The following is a 19,344-nucleotide window of genomic DNA, read 5'->3' as shown; positions in this document are numbered from 1 at the left end:
GATAGTGCAGAGGAGAAACTGAGGCAGGAGGCTGAACAGTGCCTGTACAGAGATTCTGGAACTACCTGGGGTGGATCTGGATATTCTCTGCTCCCTTCTCTTTGGCAAGCAAATGTGACATTTCTTTGACTAGGTCTAGAAAGGATAAGGACCAAGGCCGGGAGCCCCATTCCACCAAAAAGAAGAAATACCCAAAAGCACTGAAGGCAGGCTGATGGGTTAAGGAGTCCTGGCTGAAGAGCCAGCTGAGAGAGGCACTGCCACCAATGTCCATGGCCTTGAGGAGCAGTGCAGACCCCACTGACAGTGCACACCTCCAGGCATGGCAGTGGTAAAGTCTTGTCATTTCTGGGTGGAGCTGAGTCAGAGGTGGGAGAGACAGGGAAGAAAGGCTAGCCCACGGGAAGAGGGCAGTGAGACAGAGGGGAGTCTCTCCACACTCAGACCCCTTGCAAAGCCCCCACAGTGTCTCCAGCATCCCCACCTCCAGCCTGGACCCTCCTGTTTCCTCCCTCCTTCCCTGAGAGCCTGGGCTCTCTGAGAACATGGAGGATGCTGGGTGAGAATTCACCTCCCCATGTGGAGTCAATCCTGAGACTTTCCCTTTAAGAGCTGTCAGAGCAGGGAGGCTGGCCAAGCTGGGCTGGAGGTGGGGACAGAGGGAAGAAAAGGAGAGAGAGGGAGAGAGGCAGGAAAAGTTTTTTTAGAGGAAAATGCAGGGCTGGTCTGTTGGCCTGACGTCAGATGTTGCTTTCATAACCCCCCCCTCGGGGGCTGAGGAAGGCTCTCCGCTGCTCTGATGGGCCAGCCCAGTCCTGGCCCCGCTCCCCGGAGAGGCATCTGCATCCTCTGGGCTGAAAGGTAGCGCCTGTGCCGCTAACTTCCAGGCATGAGGTGGCTCCTGCCCTGGACGCTGGCAGCTGTGGCAGTCCTGGTGGCGGGCAGCGTCCTGGCCACGGTGAGTCCTGCCTGGAAAGGATTGGTGAGGGGGACCTGATCTCTTCCCACCTGGTACTGAGGCCAAGGGACTGGGGGTCAAGACAAGATGGATTGGAATGGTGCCCTAAGAGGGGAGAGGGCTGCTGGGATCTGAAGAAGCTGGCGGAGTGGGGGGCAGAAGGAGCACCCCTCAAGAGAGAGCCAGTCTTCTTTCCTTTATTTTCATAGAGTAACACTCAACAAAATAGGGAGTTGGGGGATCAGCACTTTGGACTGGCTGTGTGATCTGGGGTGGATCATTCACCTATTTCAGAGCAGCATAAAATGAGGGGGTTCCTGGGGAGTTTGAAAACCCCAGGACTCTGAGCATCAGCGCTCCCAAGAGGAGAGGTACTGGGAAACCCCAGGAAAAGCTAGGAAGGAACCTGCCTGCTTCCAGCAAATTCCAGCTAAGCAAGCAGCACTTGGGGGGGGGGCGTGTTTGCTAGCTGCATTTGTTGCCACCTTGAGCTCCTGGGGCCCTCCATGGTTTGTTCAGTGAGTGTGTTCCTATCCTGCCATTCCCAGAAGGTTTCTGAAGGCTTCTCTCCCACCTGGGTCCAGAGGGAGGAACAGCAGTCTGCACCCTCGAGAGCCAGGGGAAGCAGACACGTGGCAAAGTAGGAAGCTTGCTGGAGCAGAGCACTAGTGGGGGTGGGGGTGTGTGGCTGGGCAAGGGGGAAAGCTGCTAAGGGCAGTGAGGTGGATACTAGGCAGAAGGGAGGCAGCCTGGGGCAGCAGGGTGAGCACTGGGTCTGAGGCCCACATGAGAGCCAAGAACCGTGGGAGAAAGAAGCAAGACTATTGCCATGGAATTATGCCAAGGGTTTTTTGGGGGGCTGTCATGCCTATTCATTGAGGGGACTTGGAGTCAGGGTTAGCTACCTGCCTATGTGTACACAGGCTCAGTCCATTTCCAGTGAAGCTCAGACCTGACTGGGACTAGGTAACAAGCACCCTAAGGTGTTGCATGCATGGAATAAACCTGTCCAGTTTGTACCCAAGTCCTCTAACCCTCTAGCATGGTGCTTGTGGGTGCCAGCACCTAACCCTACCAATAACAATAATAGAGATCATAATACCAACCCTGTCCACAAAGGATGGCCAGAAAGAAGCAGAGGTTTGGCATGACTCGGGACTTGCCCAGGGTCAGGATGAGTAAGTGGCCAGGGTCAGACACTGTCTCATTGTGTCTCCACTCACAATCCTCCCAACATCTCCTAGTCTGGAGCCCAGGAAGGAAGGAACTATGCCTGCCTCTGCCTCAGGCCTGGATGTGACTGGGTGCGGGCCTACAGGTGGCTGGGCCTGGGAGGGCCGGGTGTGGATGGAGAACTGGTGAGAATATAGTCAGAGTCAGGGTGAGGGCACGGGAGGAGAAGCTTATGGTAAGTCCCACACTGCGGCCTGCTCCCTTGCCACCAGAGCTCGTCTGACTGCCGGACAGTGGGGGACAGAATCAGAGCCTTTCAGGGGATCTCAGCAGAGAGATCTGGGGTCTGGAGGGACATGGTACTAGCAGGGGGTGCTTCCAGCAAAAGCTCCCAAGCTACCCACCCCATCCTTTTAGGGAATGTGAGGCCTCTTAGTACAAAGGTCTGGGGTTCCCGGACGGCCTCAAAACCCATATCCACTGACACGGTACCCTTAACAGTAAAGAGCTGGGATCTACCCAGAAGCCAGTGCCTGGCTTTGTGGCCAAATTCCACACATGGCATCCTCCAGAAATAATACAGAAAAGGAGTTCAAGTCCAGCAAGAGGCCAGGGAGCCCCGTGGAAAGAATGATGCTCACTGGCCATATGGAAGGAAAAGTATGTGGGAAGTGAGAATTGCCAAGAAGACTTCGAGGAAGCGGGCTGGGAGGGAGACTGTCTGATGTGCACGGAAGGAAGGGGAGGCCAGTTGGGGAGGGGGCCATCTTAAGGGGAGGAGACACAGCCTGAGCTCAGATACCAAGCCCGCTGCGTACGGCAGTGTTGCGATTGACACTCGGGGTGAGGAACAGTTTGTTTTACCTCTTCTTTCTCTTGGACAAATGTTGACTGCCCACCGGCTAGGAGGAAGGAGGTAGAGTACGTGAGCCTTCCCAAGGACTGTGTTCCCAGTAATTCCCACCCACATGCCATGCCTGTGCGGAGAGAGAAGACTTGCTTAGGTACCACCAACATCTTTTGATGCTCAGCATCTCTGAAATTCCTGTCACAGTCATAAGAAAATGCAACCATCCTCCTATGGAGATGCAAAAGCTGAAGCTCAGAGAGGTTAGGTAAATCACCCAAGGCCACACAGCTAACAGTCTATGAATATGACATTTGAACTTAGAAACAGTCTTCTTCAATGAAGTCTTACCCTGCTCTGCATCCTTGTGCTGAAATGGAACACATGTAGGCTAGACCCCAGAAGAACTAACTGGCAGGTTGGTGTGGCTGGAGGTTGGAGACATCCACACACGTGTTGGAATGAGGGATGGGAGGGGACAAGGCAATGTCTTTCAGGATGAGATACAGGTTCTGCAACTGGCTGAATCTTCTCCTCTCTTCCTGTCCATATGTGTGGGCTGTTCACACAATTGTGTGTGTGTGTGTGTGTGTGTGTGTGTGTGTGTGTGTGTGTATAAGAGAGAGACGGTGGTGGGGTGGGGTAAGGGAAAGAACTCATTGCTTGGGTAGGGAATGCAAAGTTATTCTCTGTTCCCAGAATATCAGGGACCTGGGCGTGTGTTGAAATTTTCCCTGTAAATGAGAAATTGGGCAGGACCCACAGACAGTCTCCATATACAGAGCAGTGGTGTGAGTTGGCAGCTCCTCCCACCCTTACCTCCAGAGCAGAGCCCTGCAGTGCCTTTAAGTCTCTGCCTGGCTCAGCCCCACCCCAGGCTTGTCAGGGAGCTGTGGGAAGGCTTCTGACAGTGAGTTTCCCTCTGCTCCTCCCCACCCCGTATGGCATTTATTTAGGGATGGGTCTCAGGAGGGCTCCCTACCCCATTGACAGTCATGCGGCCCACCTTTGGGCTGGACAGACCTCTGGTCCTTTGGCAAACCCACACAACACACAACACAGGGTTTAGTGACAGCTCTGTCTAAGACAACTGAACAGGAAGCTGCCAAGAGTGCTTGGTGCCCCACTATCTCCCACAAACCACAAAACTCTCCCCAAAATGGCTCCACTGAGAGCAATGGAAAGATTCATATCCACAGCTAGGCTTCCAAAGCCATAGAAGCCACTAAGGGTTGGGCAGGTGACTGTAAGGTCTCAGAGTTATGCCTTGGCATGTGAGCTGTTATGGTCAGCATATTATGGACGGCCCACTTGCCAGTCCCTGGAGAATAAGGATGGCCCACTCAGTTCTGACACACGGCTTTAGTCTCCATGTAGACCAATGCATTGGAACATTGCTCACTGAGAAGACAGAATGTGCTGTGGTCCAGACCCTCACTCACTGCACTTTGCAGCCACTGGGCCCCCAAAGCCACGCTGAGTGGTCCATTGGATAGCACATCAGTGGAGACAATCCAGGGCAGCAGATGTTCTAACTCCTACCCTGACTCCTGTTGACTGGATATGTTTAGACTGTGCTTTGGGTTTAACAAAACATACAATGGAAGTCAGTTTCACCTGCTTCTGATTCCTTTTGCTATAACTGCTAGAAAAGTCTGTCTGTGGTTTGCAAATGGACACAAGGGTACTGGGTATGGTGAGGAGGGGGTCAATTCGGAGGGTTCTGAGCCAGGTTTAGAAGCTGAGCGTCCTGGGGAAAAGGATCCCTGATGCAGCATTGTCCCTGTAAAGATTCACACTAGATTCCAGGGATGGTGGGTATGTGGAGAAGATGGAGGGAAGGAGTAGCGGGCAAACACATGAGGCCTGAAGACTCAGCAAACGGTCCCATTGTCCCAGCAGCAATGCTGGATCCCAAGCAAGTGAAGACCCAGACTTCAGGCAGACCTCTAGTCCAGGAGTACAGTCACTAGGGGGACTCACTACCCTACCACGCATGTACAGAGCAGGACAGGTGTCTGCTATCCAGGGCTCAGAGCCGGGAATTTTCTAAGGCCTGTTAGCCAAATCTCTGGCCCTGAAAGCCAAGTCAGTGAGGGCTCCAGGGGACTGTGCAAGAGAGGAAAATGGGCGACATAATGCTGCTGGTGGTGACAATAGCGGTAATGACGGTAATGGTGACCATAGCGATGGTGGTGATATGGGTATTGTGATGATGGTGAGGTAGTGGTGATACAGATGGTGGTGACAGCAGAAATCAGGAAGATGGTGAGGACGGGGACTAAGGTGTTGATGGTAATTCTGGTGATGGTGAGAGAGATCACGGTGATAATGATGGTGGCAGAAATATTAAGGATGCTTGTAGGGTGTACGTGTCTCAAAAAGCTGAGTCAGGGCAATAGCCCCTCCATTCTGACTGTAGGACTCACAGCCCATCCTCTTGCTTGTTCTATTGGGAAGCAGGAACACCAGCATGGGGTCTGCATTAGGTAGTTAAGGAAACATGATGCCTGCCTGGAAGACGATTTCCTGATAGCTCAAGCTTGCTTTGGACCTTAAAACAAAGGATGAGATAAATTTTTCTGTGTTCACATGCTGATATCCTGACATTCATTGGCCAGAGCTCCCCTTCCTCATCCTCTCTCCTCTACCTTCCTCCCCACTGCTTCCTCCTCCTCCTCCTCCTCCTCCTCCTCCTCCTCCTCCTCCTCCTCCTCCTCCTCCTCCTCCTCCTCCTCCTCCTCCTCCTCCTCTTTTCCATACACGAAAAGGAGAAGGAGCCTGGAGGGAGGAAGAAGGTAGAAGAGGGAGAAACTGGGCCTCTGAAAGGGATAATGGACATTCCAGGGATGCGATTTGATCTTGGCCCGCCCACTAGGCTGGGATCTAGAGGCAAGTCCAGGCGAGGTCTGCGCTGTTGCCCATCTGCTGGGGGCAGGGAGTGGGAGGACAGGAACCAAGATCTAAGGGCTCCTCTAGGGACTCTGCCTCCAGTCTATGAATGAAGAGAAGGAAAGTGGACTGTGAGCTTCACCAGGGCTGGAGAGTTCTGAGGGGGCTCGCAGGATAGAGGAATATTTAAGAAAGCTAAACCTGAACCTTGTCTTTAGCACAATTGCTGTGCGACGCTATGCATATCACTCCCCTCCCTGTGTTCATTTTCTCATCTTGGAAGCGAGGAGAGGTTGAACTTGACTCTTCAACTTGCTTCCTGCGGAAGCTGCCTGGAATCCACATGTTCATTTCTGGGGTCGAGTGACCACCGAACAAATTGCAGGACTTGTACTGGCTAATCTTCACAGTTGGTATTGGGCAGGGGTAGGGTGGGGGTATTACTGCCTTCCTGCAGAGAATTGCTAATCTTGCTGCCAAAACCAAAGTGTCCCTAGTTGGAGTTAATGGGCATGTTCCTCTCTCCAGGTCCCAGGGCTGTTTCTCCAATCCCTGTGTTCTTCGTAAATCTACAGCTGTTCCCTGTTGTCCTGACCACAGCTAGTTCAACCTGACCTTGTGAGTGTTGGGGGAGGGAAGGTCCCACCATCTTGGTGGGCATAGCAGAGCCCTTAACTAGTTCTTTCCGCCCAGAGATGTTTTTCAGACTCATTCTTCATGATTGCCTTGTTCAATTTATTTTTTTTTTTGAGACAGGGGTTTCTTTGTAACTTTGTAACTTGTTCTGAAACTTGCTCTGTAGACCAGGCTGGCCTTGAACTCACAGAGATCCACCTGCCTCTGCCTCCTGAGTACTGAGATTAAAGGAGTACACCACCACCACCACCTGGTTTACCTTGTTCATTTTAAAAACTATTTCCCAAGTCATTTCCCCAATTCTCCATTCTGTATACATATTCTGGTTGTTCTTCCATCCCAGCCTTGTCCCTCCATGCCACGAGTGGTACCTACTTGGGACACCTCCAGGAGCCCTTCCTCGCATCTCCAAGTAAAGCTACAGACAACCCAATAAATCTTATCCTTGTCACGGGGGAAGGGAATCACATCACCCAACTGAAACGGGACTGGCCTCACGCCATGGAAGACCTCTCCTCTGCTCAGACCCTGTACTCCTACGAAGCTAAACACCTCTTAATTCTCAAGCTCCTTAAGCCTTTGCACGTGCTGAGTCTTCCACAGGCAGAGCTAATGCTAGGTTCCTTCCTGGTCTGGCATGAGCCCTAATGGTCTGTCAGTGACTATTCCAGCACAGCATGGATGCTCAGGGCCAAGTTCACAGTGACTCATAAAGCCAGGCCAGTCCTAGCGGGGACTAGGCAGATTGCACATGAGGAGGATGGACAGGAAGGGATGACCAAGGACCTTTCTAAAGTGGAGGTGGCTTGCTGGGGAGGGACAAAGAATGTTGAAAGAGGACCCGACCCAGTAGCTAAGAGGCCAAGACAACAATTAGTGGCTTCCAGACTTGCTACCAAATCAAGAGTCTTGAACTCTTGAGATCTGCCTGTCTCTGCCTCCTGAGTGTGCACCATCGCTGCCTGGTTTCATTGTGATTTTTCTTAAAACTCCCAAAAGAAACCACCTCTTCCTAGAAGCCCTGAGGTGGCCGTAGCCAGGCTGTGGCTGCTTTCACTCCTCCTTTGGTCCTTTTCACACATTTGTCTCCTCAGAAGGAAGAAGAGTGAGCATGTATCGTTGTACCTGGAGGTTAATAGTGCCTCTAAGTACTCTGTCCTTTGCTTTGGAGGTTGAGTACTGATATACATTCCAGGCCAGCCTAGATAGAACTCACAGTCCTTCTATCTCTGCCTCTCAAGGGCTAGGTTTACAATACTGTTCACCATGCCTTGCCTCTGTACATTTGAAGAATGAATGAATGAGTACTGTAAGTTGGGAAACATCTTTATCTCGTGCTCCCTTTATCCTCTCCACACACAACTGCCCTGTTCTGCCAGAGGCCTCCCAAAATGCAGTGTGTAAAATGGATGGGAAGAAGATTACAAAGTCTTTCGCGTTCCTTGTCCTGATCCCTAGCCAGATGGCATAAAGACTTGGGGCGACTTTCCTCCCTGAAAACCCTCTTGAATGTGCAACCTGGGGGTCCAAGGCTGTGTTGGGAGGGGGACGGACCTGCCACTCATGCCTGGCTCGGGCCTCAAGGCTTGGAGCCAAGATCCTCCACACAGTCGTCTAAGTGACTAGATGTCCCGAAGCTCCCACAAGGCTCTGGAAAAGTAGCACCATTCAAAAAACCAGAAATACAACAAGGCAGTGAGACCCACAGGTTCCTGTAGTACACGCCACAGCCTGGGCACAGGCCCACCCTATCGCTCACCTTCTCCAGAGATTCTCTTTTCAGAAACTGCTTCTAGGCAGGGAGACAGGCTCCCCACAACCCCATCACTTAGCGGTCCTTAGAGGTGTGTGCTACCATTCCTGCCTCCACACTGACCTCTGGTGGAGCATTTAGGCACAGCATTGCAAAGGCTTCAGCCAGGCTCTCCATCCTGTCCTGCTATTCCCTGAGCATTGCCCAAATAAGCCCTGGAACCTGTGGGCATGTGGGAGGTTTCCCTTGCGGGATGAATGGATGTAGCCATTCTCTCCTCTTCTGGGGCCCTTTGGAACCAAGGATTATCCCTGTTGGGTTACAATACTGCAGTGGTCCACGCTTTGTCCCTTCGGGTTCCAGGCAGTCAGTAGAGACTTAGTGCATAAGTGTCGTGGGAAAGAACAAATGAATGAACCTGGATGGATGAGGGTGTGGTGCAATGACAAATTGCACATCCATTTGCACAGCAAGGGGAAGCCTTCTGAGTACGCACAGGTTCCAGGGGCATACTTGGGCAATGTTCACAGAACAGCAGGAGAGGCTGGAGAGCCCAGGCGAAACCTTTGGAATGCTATGCCTAGATGTTCCATCAGGGGCCAGCTAGCAAAGACAATTGCATACTCTGGGGAGACACTAGGGTCAGACATGACTCACGGGCAGTGAGACCTCAAATGAGTTCCTTCAGCTCTCTGAGCCTTTGTTTCTTTTGTTGGAGATGGGGCTGAAACTCCTCATCAGGACGGATGAAGGGCCCTGCCACTGCCACCTTTTTACAAATAAGGAGGAGAGTTCAGATGGGATGACAGCCCCCACCCAGTGCCCAACCCTGGCAGTGGCAAGGATGGGAGGTTATCACGTGAGGTCCCCTCATTTCTCTGCTTCGTCTTACCGTCGGACCACTCATGCCCTAAGAAAGGAGAAGACAGACATCACTGGGTCTCCTGTTGGGTCTTTTCCACCTAGACAGGATTCCATTTTCTGATCCCATGTCTCTATTGGGCACCTTCATAAAACAATGAAGCAATCCCATTGTGTGCAGCCAAGAGGATGGACTTCGCTTCTGACTCCATCTAGAATGATGGACCATGCTGCCCTACCCTTACTCACTGCTCACCTGTAAACAGCGCATCAAAAATGCACATGCAGGCTTTCCCACGGTGCTTGATTTTTCCTTCTCAACTCCAGTCAGCTTAGGCATTCCTGAAAGTATGACGGCAGAGATTTCACCCTGCCTACCAATTATCCCCTTTGTCCAGACGTGTGTGACTCTTAGGGACATTGCCACAAAGCTATTTTCAGGCACTTTAACAAACTCTCAAGGGCTATAATGAAGTTCTATCCATTGCTTCACCGTGTTTTGTCCTGAGAGGTAAAATAATGATGTTTGTCCCCCAGCTGTGTCTGATGGCTCTGTGTACGGCCCTCTGAGGCACTTTATACTGTGCACAAGGTTTAGGCGTCACAAGAACCAAATGCTAAAGAAGGAAGGTGACCCAAAGCTCTGCCCTGCCCCTAGCCCCCACCCGTTATTCTCAAATCATTGTTCCTACCCTCTTAAGAATCACAAGGACTACAGGCCAACTCAGGCTGTAGGCCTGTCTAAAAGAATCCAGAAAATTCAACTGGGAACAGGGCATCTGTGTTGGTGGTGGCTGCATTCTGAACTAGCCAGAGCTGCCTTCCTGCACAGTCTCCTCTCCAGTGGCCTAAGTTTGGGTTTCTGGGGGCAGTAATGGGTTGTCAGTTGACTCTGGTTGTCAAAGTGATTCTTTCTGGTGGGCAAGAAAGTCCAGGAAGTTAGTTCCGTTGGGCTTTGCTCCTGCTAAAGACCCCTGAGCAGGCAGTGGCGAGGGTCTCAGAGTGGAGAGGGCAGGCAGGCAAGCAGCCGTGGAGCTGGGTAGGCCAGCTATGACTGAGCATGTACTGTGCATTCCGTCTGGGCGGCATCTTGGGCATGCCACTTTGTCCTTGTCTTCCCATTAACACGGTAGCATCTGCAGGGCCTGGTGCCAGAAGCACATTGTAAAAGAAGTTTTATGTGAGCAACTTCAGCTTGGAAAGACCAAGCCTTTTTTTTTTTTTTTTTTATTCCTGTCTCTGTCCTTCTTAGCCAGCATTCTCCTTACTTGCTGATTTACTTTCTCTTTCTTCCTTAAGAGTAACACAGGGTGCAAGTAACATTGTGTCTGCACAGATCAACCTGCCTACTTTCAGAGTAGGCACCTTGGCCCTGTGAGCTGTAAGAGGATGAGAGCCAGATCTCTGGGGAGAGCACAGAGTTAGTTCATGCTCAGAAAAGCAGGGGCAGAATCCCAAGAAAATTAAGAGTGTGGGAAGACAGTCTTATGGGTCCAGGGCAATATCCCCCAAAAGGAGGGTGCCACTGGGGGATCCTATAGCAGCTTAAAGAGCACAAGGGGCTGCTTCTTTTTCTTTGGGTCACCAGGAGATTCTCCCCTTCCTCCCATCTCACCTAGGGCCATACTCCCAGACCACGTGAGACTAAGCTTTGCAAGTTATTGAGCTTGCCTGCATGCCTGTTGCTTCCACAGGACAGCAATGGGCTTGCTGATTGCATTCTGAGTACAAGGCTCACCAAGTCCTGCTCTCTTTGGCCACTACAGTCCCCGTGCTGGGTTTATTGCATGGGCAGTTGAGTTAATGGCTTAAAACCTTCAGGGAAAAGGCTGGAGAGCCGGCTCTGAAGTTATGTGCACTTGTTCCTCTTCCAGAGGACCAGAGTTTGGTTCCCAGAATCCATGTCCACCGGTTTATAATCCCCTATGACTCTAGCTCCAGGGGATCAGATACCCTCTTCTTGTCTCCATGGGCACCTGCACACATGTGGCATACACACATATAGACACACACACAAATAATAATAATATAAAGCATTTTTTCTAGAGCTTTGGGCATAGAGCAGCTTGGTCCCATCCCTTACTCCCTAGGTGACCTTCTACAGATCAATTGTCAGGTCACCAAGGTTCTCTGAGGGCCCAGCTCCTCACCACTTTGAGTAAAATCAGCAGCCCCCCCTTTTTAGTATGTTAGGCAGTTTGTGAGCTAGTATGTGTAACAATGCTACAAGGAGCACCCCATCGATATTAGCTGTAGAAACCTCAAAGATGTGTGTGTGTGTGTGTGTGTGTGTGTGTGTGTGTGTGTGTGTTTATTCACCATAAAACAGGGGAATGGCAGGGAAATGTACATTAGTTCATCTTTTCTGCTGGCACGGGCATATTAATACCTACTGTGTGCCCAGCTCTGTGGGGCCTGATCTTTGCCCCCATAATTGCCAGCTATTTAGTTTTTTAATTGTTTATTCATTTTTATTTAGCATCAGAGTGTACATGTGTGCAGGCCAAAAGACAGATTTCAGAAGTCGGTCCGCTCCTTCCATCTTGCTAAGACAGAAAGTAGTCTCTTTCTTTCTACACATTTGGGGCTAGCTGGTCCACAGGCTTCAGGGAAATCCTTCTCTCTTCACCAGCCATCTCACTACAAAAGTTCTGGGATCACAGATGAATGCCACCATGTCTGTCTTTCATACGTGGACTCCACGGGTTGAGCTCAGGTCATCAGATTTATTGACTAAGACATTGCACCAGCTCCAAGGTTGCCTCCTCAGACACTGTCCAGAATGTCTTTCAGCTAGTTTCTTCCATCAAGAAATTCTCCCTTCGTGCACAATAGTGGGAAAGTTACTAAATTCAGCAGTACATGAGTTCTAATCCCTGTTCTGAGATAGCTAGGTGTTCTAGTCATCTCATTGATCTATAAAATACAAATGATATGCCTGTTGCCATGGGGAAAATGAGGTAGTCTGAGTAGCAGAGAGCCCATTCGATGCTGGTCCCAAGTGTCCTCAGGAAGGTGGCTCTCAGGGAACAGGCTGAACAGCTGGGGGCTATATCATAAAGTTGTTCCCTCAAGGATAAGAATGTCACTTCAGAGGAGCAGACTGAGCCTCAGATAGAGATTCCTCATGCCACAGGAATGATGACAAGCAAAGGCCTGGCACAAAGGCTCAGTGTGTTTTGCTCCAAACCCACATCTGCCCCAAGCATCTCCTGTTAAAATCTCTTAGTGAGTGAGGCCTTCAGGACTATTCTTGGCCAGCGTACTCAGTGGGCATCAGCAGCCAGTCAGCCTTTGCCTCTTCACACCCACGCTGACTGACACACACGCTGCTGAGCTCAGGACACTGCATGCCACCAACTCAGGACTCAGTCCCCTGCCCCCTTCTTTCCACTGGGTCCATTTTCACTCTTCCATCATGGTTTCATGATTTCTAGAGCCTTGGCACTCCTTGGAGAAGTTGGCCCCACCTCGTACACTTCCACGTTCCTTCTCTCTACTCCTGAAGTCAGGTATGCCTGTTTGCTCACACACACACACACACACACACACACACACACACACACACACACACTTCAGCACCCAGCCTGGTCCCCAGTGTAAAGTAAAAGCTAGAGTTGTGCTGAGTCAACAAACAGGAAGAATGAGTGAATGATGTCACTGTAGCGTGATCACCTTGTTGCAATTATCATTCTCGTATCAGCACTGGGTATGTGTTAAGGAAGAGAGGGACTCTATGCAATGCTGCTTCCACTAAACCCATCACAGAGCACAGCACACTGTAGATGTTCAGTAACAATGAGTGGATGAATTAGCCAAAGAGCTGGTGTGCTTTTCTGTCTCAACTGTCTATCTTCAGGGGCAGAAGTCCCCTACCAGTCATCTGTGTGTCCCTGTATGTCACGGAGGGTGGATCAGTGGGAGTCCGAACTAACTTCTGGCCTGCAGATAATCCTGGAGTAGCCTGGGGGCAGAGGGATGGCAGTGTGCTTCTTGCTTGGGGTAGCGGGAAGCCTTATCACCACTAGATGGCACCAAGAGCCAAGACTTGGCCCAAAGTTAGTTTTGCCTGCCCAGGCACTGCCCAGTGGTTCTCATTAAGTCTGATAAGGCCTTCCTCTCTTCCCTACCCAGATGCCTTAAATCAGGGTTACAGTTGCTACAGGCCCACTATAGTTGCCTTGCTGGCCTTCGGTGTTTTCTTTCCTTTGCATCAGTCTGTATGCACTTGTGATATGCAGCCACTTTCAGAACCTGCTGGTCGGACTAACACAGCAGAGCATCTCTGGTCCTCTTTAGCAAGAGCTGTTCCTGTCCCAAGTTCCAGACAGCTTCTCTGTACTCTTCACAGCAACCATAGTCTTGCATTATGATCCATAACTCCTGCATGAACTTCGAAAAAGTAAAGGGCCTACTAAATCTTCAAGTGTCTAAAACATAGAGACATGCTACATGCTAGCTCACCAAACGTGATGAATGGCTGAAAGAGCCCTGAAATAACTGCAGAGTACAGCTGATTCTCTTCCACCCTTCAGGCTTCAGTCTCTTTCAGAGCATGTCAAGGAACCCAGATGGGTCCTGGGTGGGCAGGTGACTGGATTACAGAGGTGCGAGCATCTTATGCTTGGACACCAGGGTTTTTCCACCTGCCTGTTATCAAGGACAAGATGCACTGGGATCTTAGTTTTCCTTCCCAGCCTTCCTGTTCTTCTGTTTGCCACATGAACTTGTAGGCTGGGGGATAGGATGGTATGCAGCTGCTGAAAAGAAGTGCAGGCAGGAGAAATAAAGAGTTTGTTTTGAATGAAAAATGAAGACCCCTTTTCCATCTGTTTTACTTGAGTCACAGAGCCCAGCTGTCTCTCCTAAGGGCCAGGGAAGAGAGAGCTGCAATGAGCTGAGGCTATAAATCTGTGGCTGCATCTAGGTGGCCCTGCCTACTAAGGCTTAGGTGTCAACTACAGTGAAGAGCTAGTCTTCTGAACTTGAACTCAGCGAGGAGCCATGTTGGGACTGGAGAGATATCTCAGTCAGTAAAGAGCTCAGCAAACACTAGGAGGATCTGATTTCCATCCATAGAACCCCTGTGAAAAGCCAGGTGTGGTGTAATCCCAGCACTGGGGGAGATAGGGACAGGCAGAAACCTAAGGTTGATTTCAGCCACCCTAGCTAAATCAGCAAGTGCCAGAACAATGAGATACCCTATCTCAAAAGTCAAGGTGTGCAACACCCGAAGAAATCAGCTAAAGAAGTCCCTCTGGCACACACACACACACACACACACCAACATATATGCAGATATACTACACGCAAAGGCATGTGCATACCCATGCATGCATGCATGCGCACCAACACACATGTGCACACACACACACATCAACATACATGCAGGCCTACTACACACAAAGGCATGTGCACACCCATGCATGCAGTCATGCATGAACACCGACACATACACACAAACACACGCACACACAGATGGACAGACGGATGCACGCACACACCCAGGAGCACCATCTGACTTTACCAGGATCAGAAGATTCAGTTGGAGGAAGAACTTGGGGCTACAGCAGGAAGCAATAGCTGTGAGTTGTGGGCAACTCCCCTGCAGCAAAACTTATCAGCATGTCTGCACTGCCTAGATCCTGGGCTCCCTCTCTTGGAACTCAGTGCCACCACACATACTGCTGGGGATACTGAGACACCAAGGAAAGAAGGAACCACCGTGGGCTGAGGTGGCTACCAGGCCCCAGCACTTTACAGGCTGTTTTGACCTCTCTAAACTTTGAGCCCCTTAATCTTACTGGCTTTATTAAAAGAGATAGATGTTTGTCTATTGATCGTATGGAAGCCAATTGTGAAAGAACCTAAACATAATGAAGATGGAAAGTCAACTGCAGTCATTTGGGCTGGGGAACCCTGGACTCAACAACCCCTTTCCATCTCTCCCCTTCCTCCACAGGTCATCTCTCCGACCCCCACAACCATGACTTTCACTCCTGTGCCACCGGAGGTCGCAACTACACGCCCCGAGTTCTGCAAGTGGCCCTGTGAATGCCCACAGTCTCCACCTCGCTGCCCACTGGGTGTCAGCCTTATCACAGATGGCTGTGAATGCTGTAAGATATGTGCCCAGCAGCTCGGGGACAACTGTACAGAAGCTGCCATCTGTGACCCTCACCGGGGCCTCTACTGCGATTACAGTGGGGACTGGCCGAGGTACGCAATAGGAGTGTGTGCACGTAAGTGAGAGCCTCCATACCTTCCGACTGCCCCTCGCCCCAGCTCTGGCCCACGAGCACCCACAGCCGCTCATCTGGTCAGGTTTAGCTTGGTAGGAAGCATGCTCCAACCCTGTCCACATTTAGAAGGCACAGGAGGATCATCCTGGGGAGAGACCAATGACTGTGTTATTCTTCTCCCTAAGATCTCATTGTGTCTTGCTCTCTTCTGTATTAGAAGCATTTTCCCTAAGGAAGGGAGTTCTGCCAAGAAATACTCAAGCCTGGTTCTGTTCCCTCGGTAGATAGGACTCTGCAATAGATGCCCAGTGGCCTCTCTGATGACATTGAATCACTGCCATACTACAGATATTTTAATGATCCTTTAAATTAAAATGCTTAGTAATATGCTTTAAAAAGCCAGTGGCCATGGAATAATAAAAGCTGGCAGCCTGCAGTCCCTGTTTCCTGGGAGCCATGCTTTCCCAGTTACTACCATTACTTTTAAGTTGCCAGCCCTTTATTTTAATAGCCATCACGACATAGCAATGTCTTCTGCTAGATCTTAATTGGTCTGCTATACTAATTTTGGATCATTTATTAATATCCCTACATGTTAGTTAATGGCTAAGCTCCTGATGCTGTCAGATACCTTTGTTCTTTTCCAAATGTCCTTCTTCTGATTTTTGGCTATATAATCATGACTATTTATTACGCTCTCTGTTCCCTGGAACCTAAGCAGTATACGTGTTTGACTTCTCCCTTCTCATAGCGCCTTTTGTTCTTCCTACTGTTCCTACCTGCCTTTGTTTTTCTTTGGTTTTGGTCTGTATAGTATCCTTGTGTTTGGAGGAAGACTGTTGTTTATTTTTCACGCGGTCCATTCTGTGTCCCCTGTTCCTGCTACTGTTCATAGAGACAGTGTTTCTGAGACTTCATCACCTCCTGCTTCACTCTGGGCTTCTGTGTTCTTAGTCTGAATTCTCTGAGCATCGCTTGCCAAATGGCGCAGACCAGCATGATGATGAACAATAGCCTGAGACAGGAAAGGTTCCTCAAAGTCTCATTCATATAGGAAGCCCTCTCGCAAAAGTATTGAATCAGGACTCCTCCATATGGGCATATGCATAGACAGTGCAGCCCCTCATTCTACCCAACACTTTAGATTCCTGTGCGGGTTGTTGATGAGGACTGTGCACATGACCCATGTCAGTAAACCCTACCTGAGCCTCCTGGTTCCTTTGTGGCTCTTTTCTTTCTTGTCTTGTCTCCATTCATTTACATTTACACCTTTGGCTTCTCAATGCCTTGCTTCCCCCATCTCTCCTGTGTTTCTCCACTTTCTGGAGATTTTTTGTTGTTGTTGTTAATGCCACTAAACTGTTCAAAGAAGACTTGCGCCGTAGCCTGCACATAATCACCCAGTACATTAATTAAAGGTGTGTTTCCTGCACACCAGCCCAGGCCAGTTTAAATAAACCCTTGAGTTCCAGGTGATCTCTGCTTGCTGGTTCTCAAGACCAGCATTAAATAGTCGTCTACCTTTTTTCATAACGCAGGGAGACTTAGCAAGTCTCCCTGTGCTGGAATCACCCACGAGACCAGACCTATGGGAGCAGCTAATAATTCCTCTCCTGGCTAGCAGCTATCCCTAAGGTCATTTGAAAGGTAATTCAGTTCACTGTGATTATACTAATCTCCAAAGCCATAATGGGATCTTGCCCCCTTATAGACACTGTCTCATGGACCCAGAGATTGTCTTCCCTGCTTACCACCCACCCCCACTCCACCCTCACAGCCTCCAATTGCAGGTCCCACTCCCAACCACAACAGTTCCTTAGCTCCCTGCCACCAGGAACCTTGATACAGTTCCTTTCCATTAATTTAAGAAAAAATACACAAACGCCTTGATTTAAGGAAGGATTCAAAAGGTTTATCCATTTCCTATCACTTCCCTGACCATGTGGGTTTACAGACATTGAAATAAATACAGTTAACCAGGAGTTACGGGGACTCTAAATGCTCCAGCCCATTGTTAAGTGTGTAAAGGAAGCCTCCACAGAGCCCTGTCATGTCCAACTCCAGCTCTTAACTCTTTCATCCCAACATTCTCACCCATGAGCCTCAGCACAAGCACTCTCACAGACACACATCAGGTGCATGCTATACACACACACACACACACACACGTATGCATGTGCGCGCGCGCACACACATATGCACACATCTTGGATCTGTAAACACATATACATACAATTCACTGGTGTCCCACAAGCATTTCCCCACAAATATGACATAATGTCAGAATTCATGAGGCCCAAATACAAGAAGCAAGGCAGAGCGTGAAAGAAAGCGCAGAGTGGCGGCGGGGAAAAGAGCGCCTCCCGAGCAGACAGTCCGTCAGCACATGGTCATGCAAATCTCCAGGACAGGCTAAAGCCAAATGGAGATTTGCAGAGAATTAAGGCCAAGACAAGGCGAGTGCAAAACAAGTCATCAAAATGCTGCCTCACAGGACCCAGGGAGCTCAGAAGAGACGTCGGCATGCCAGCAAATGCCAGCTTTGGCTGTTAGTGGTCACCCTCCTGGGCCCTGAGGCCAGGCAGAACAGTGACTCTAGTCTTGCCTAGACTGCTCAGCTGTCAGGAGGAATCTAGGCTTGTGTGTGATTGGTAAACCCTAGAACTACATTCAAGGAAACTTTTAAAACTGTGTCTAGGCCAATATAAACAAGGTGATGGGCACAGTGCCCTTGACTTCAGAAAGCTCCACTATTTTGGTTGCCCAAACACTGCCCTAATGCAGCTGGAACAGGCACCGGGGCAAAAAGGTCTGTGGAAGAGAACATGGTGTTTACAGGCAGATGGACTTGAGGTTTCGATCCCTGTTCTGCCTCCTGCTGCTCCCCACCTTGGGCCACACACCTGAGGAGCTTCAATAAATCAAGGGAAGGAGAAACGGGAGAATGGTGTCTGTGGCTTTCACTTGCACTCTGAATAGCATCTCAGCCCTATCCACTCTTATCCTTGGTAAGGGGAAGGTCTTATTACAGGACCACCCAACCTTGCATTGCTAACAGAGGGAAGGGAAAACTCAGCATGGTCCTTGGGGCTAGACAACCTGAGCTGGAATCCCAATGCTACCACTAAGCACTCCTGCAATGTTAGACAAGCTCCTGAATCTCTTAAACTTCAGTGTCCTTAGAAAGGACAATGTGAGGAAGGGTGAGATCCAAGGGGACAGGCTGTCACAAGCTTAGATACAGTAGGCGTCTAGTGGAGGTTAGGGGCCCTGACACACGTGTGCCTCTATCCACCCATCAGCCCACTAACTTAAGACAATATGCAGGTGAGGTTGCAGGACTCCAACCTTGTTTCTACTCTCACAAGGCCACAGATGATGAGGGCTTGAGGGTCCCAGGAAAGGAGCGTGGTAGCTTCACTGTTGCAAGTCCTTTAGCTATGAGAAGGCTGGCCATATTTCACCTGAACATTTAAGAGAGGTTAGAAAGGAGCTGGCTGTTTCCCCTCACCCAAAACCAGTTCCCTGGGATAAGGTACAAAGGCTGTATGTCCCCGAAGAGGGGGTCACACCTTTGCTGTGGATAATTCGTGATCATCATATACCCTGATCTCCCTTTGCTCTATGTGGGACAGGTCTATCAACTGTCCGTGTGTCCCCGTTAGCCAGTCTACAGATATAGCATGTTCTGAGCACAATAGTACTTGACTTTCACTGCACACTGGACACTCCTAGAAGAATATCGAATCTGAGGAAGGCAATGTTCCAGGATCTCAGGCTGTCTCATGTTACGTGGCCTGGATATCAGCATTTTCAAAGGTTTTTCTGTGAGTTCCTTTGAGCTGATAGGATTGCTTTGCAGGTGACTCCAGAACCCCGAACTGACATCTTTACACATAGGAACAGAGCATAAGCTTTAGTCTCCTTCCCACCTATACACACACAGTCGAGAGACTCACACACACACACACAGACGAGAGAC

The 19,344-nt window shown here is 50.0% G+C and overlaps 1 protein-coding gene across 1 annotated transcript in view; it reads left to right on the top strand.

Moving 5' to 3' along the window:
- Positions 1-889: 889 nt before the first annotated feature.
- Positions 890-19,344, top strand: part of Ccn4 (cellular communication network factor 4) — a 27,091-nt gene continuing 8,636 nt past the window's right edge. Inside the window, exons 1-2 of the mRNA XM_005354535.3 lie at positions 890-958; positions 15,083-15,362. Of these exons, the coding sequence (XP_005354592.1) occupies positions 890-958; positions 15,083-15,362 (349 nt within the window). The remainder of the gene's footprint in view (positions 959-15,082; positions 15,363-19,344) is intronic.

This window comes from Microtus ochrogaster, chromosome 15 (assembly GCF_000317375.1).
Source record: "Microtus ochrogaster isolate Prairie Vole_2 chromosome 15, MicOch1.0, whole genome shotgun sequence".
Lineage (NCBI taxonomy): Eukaryota > Metazoa > Chordata > Mammalia > Rodentia > Cricetidae > Microtus > Microtus ochrogaster.
Note: the sequence above shows the minus strand (reverse complement) of the source record. Positions and strands in the feature narration are given on the sequence as shown.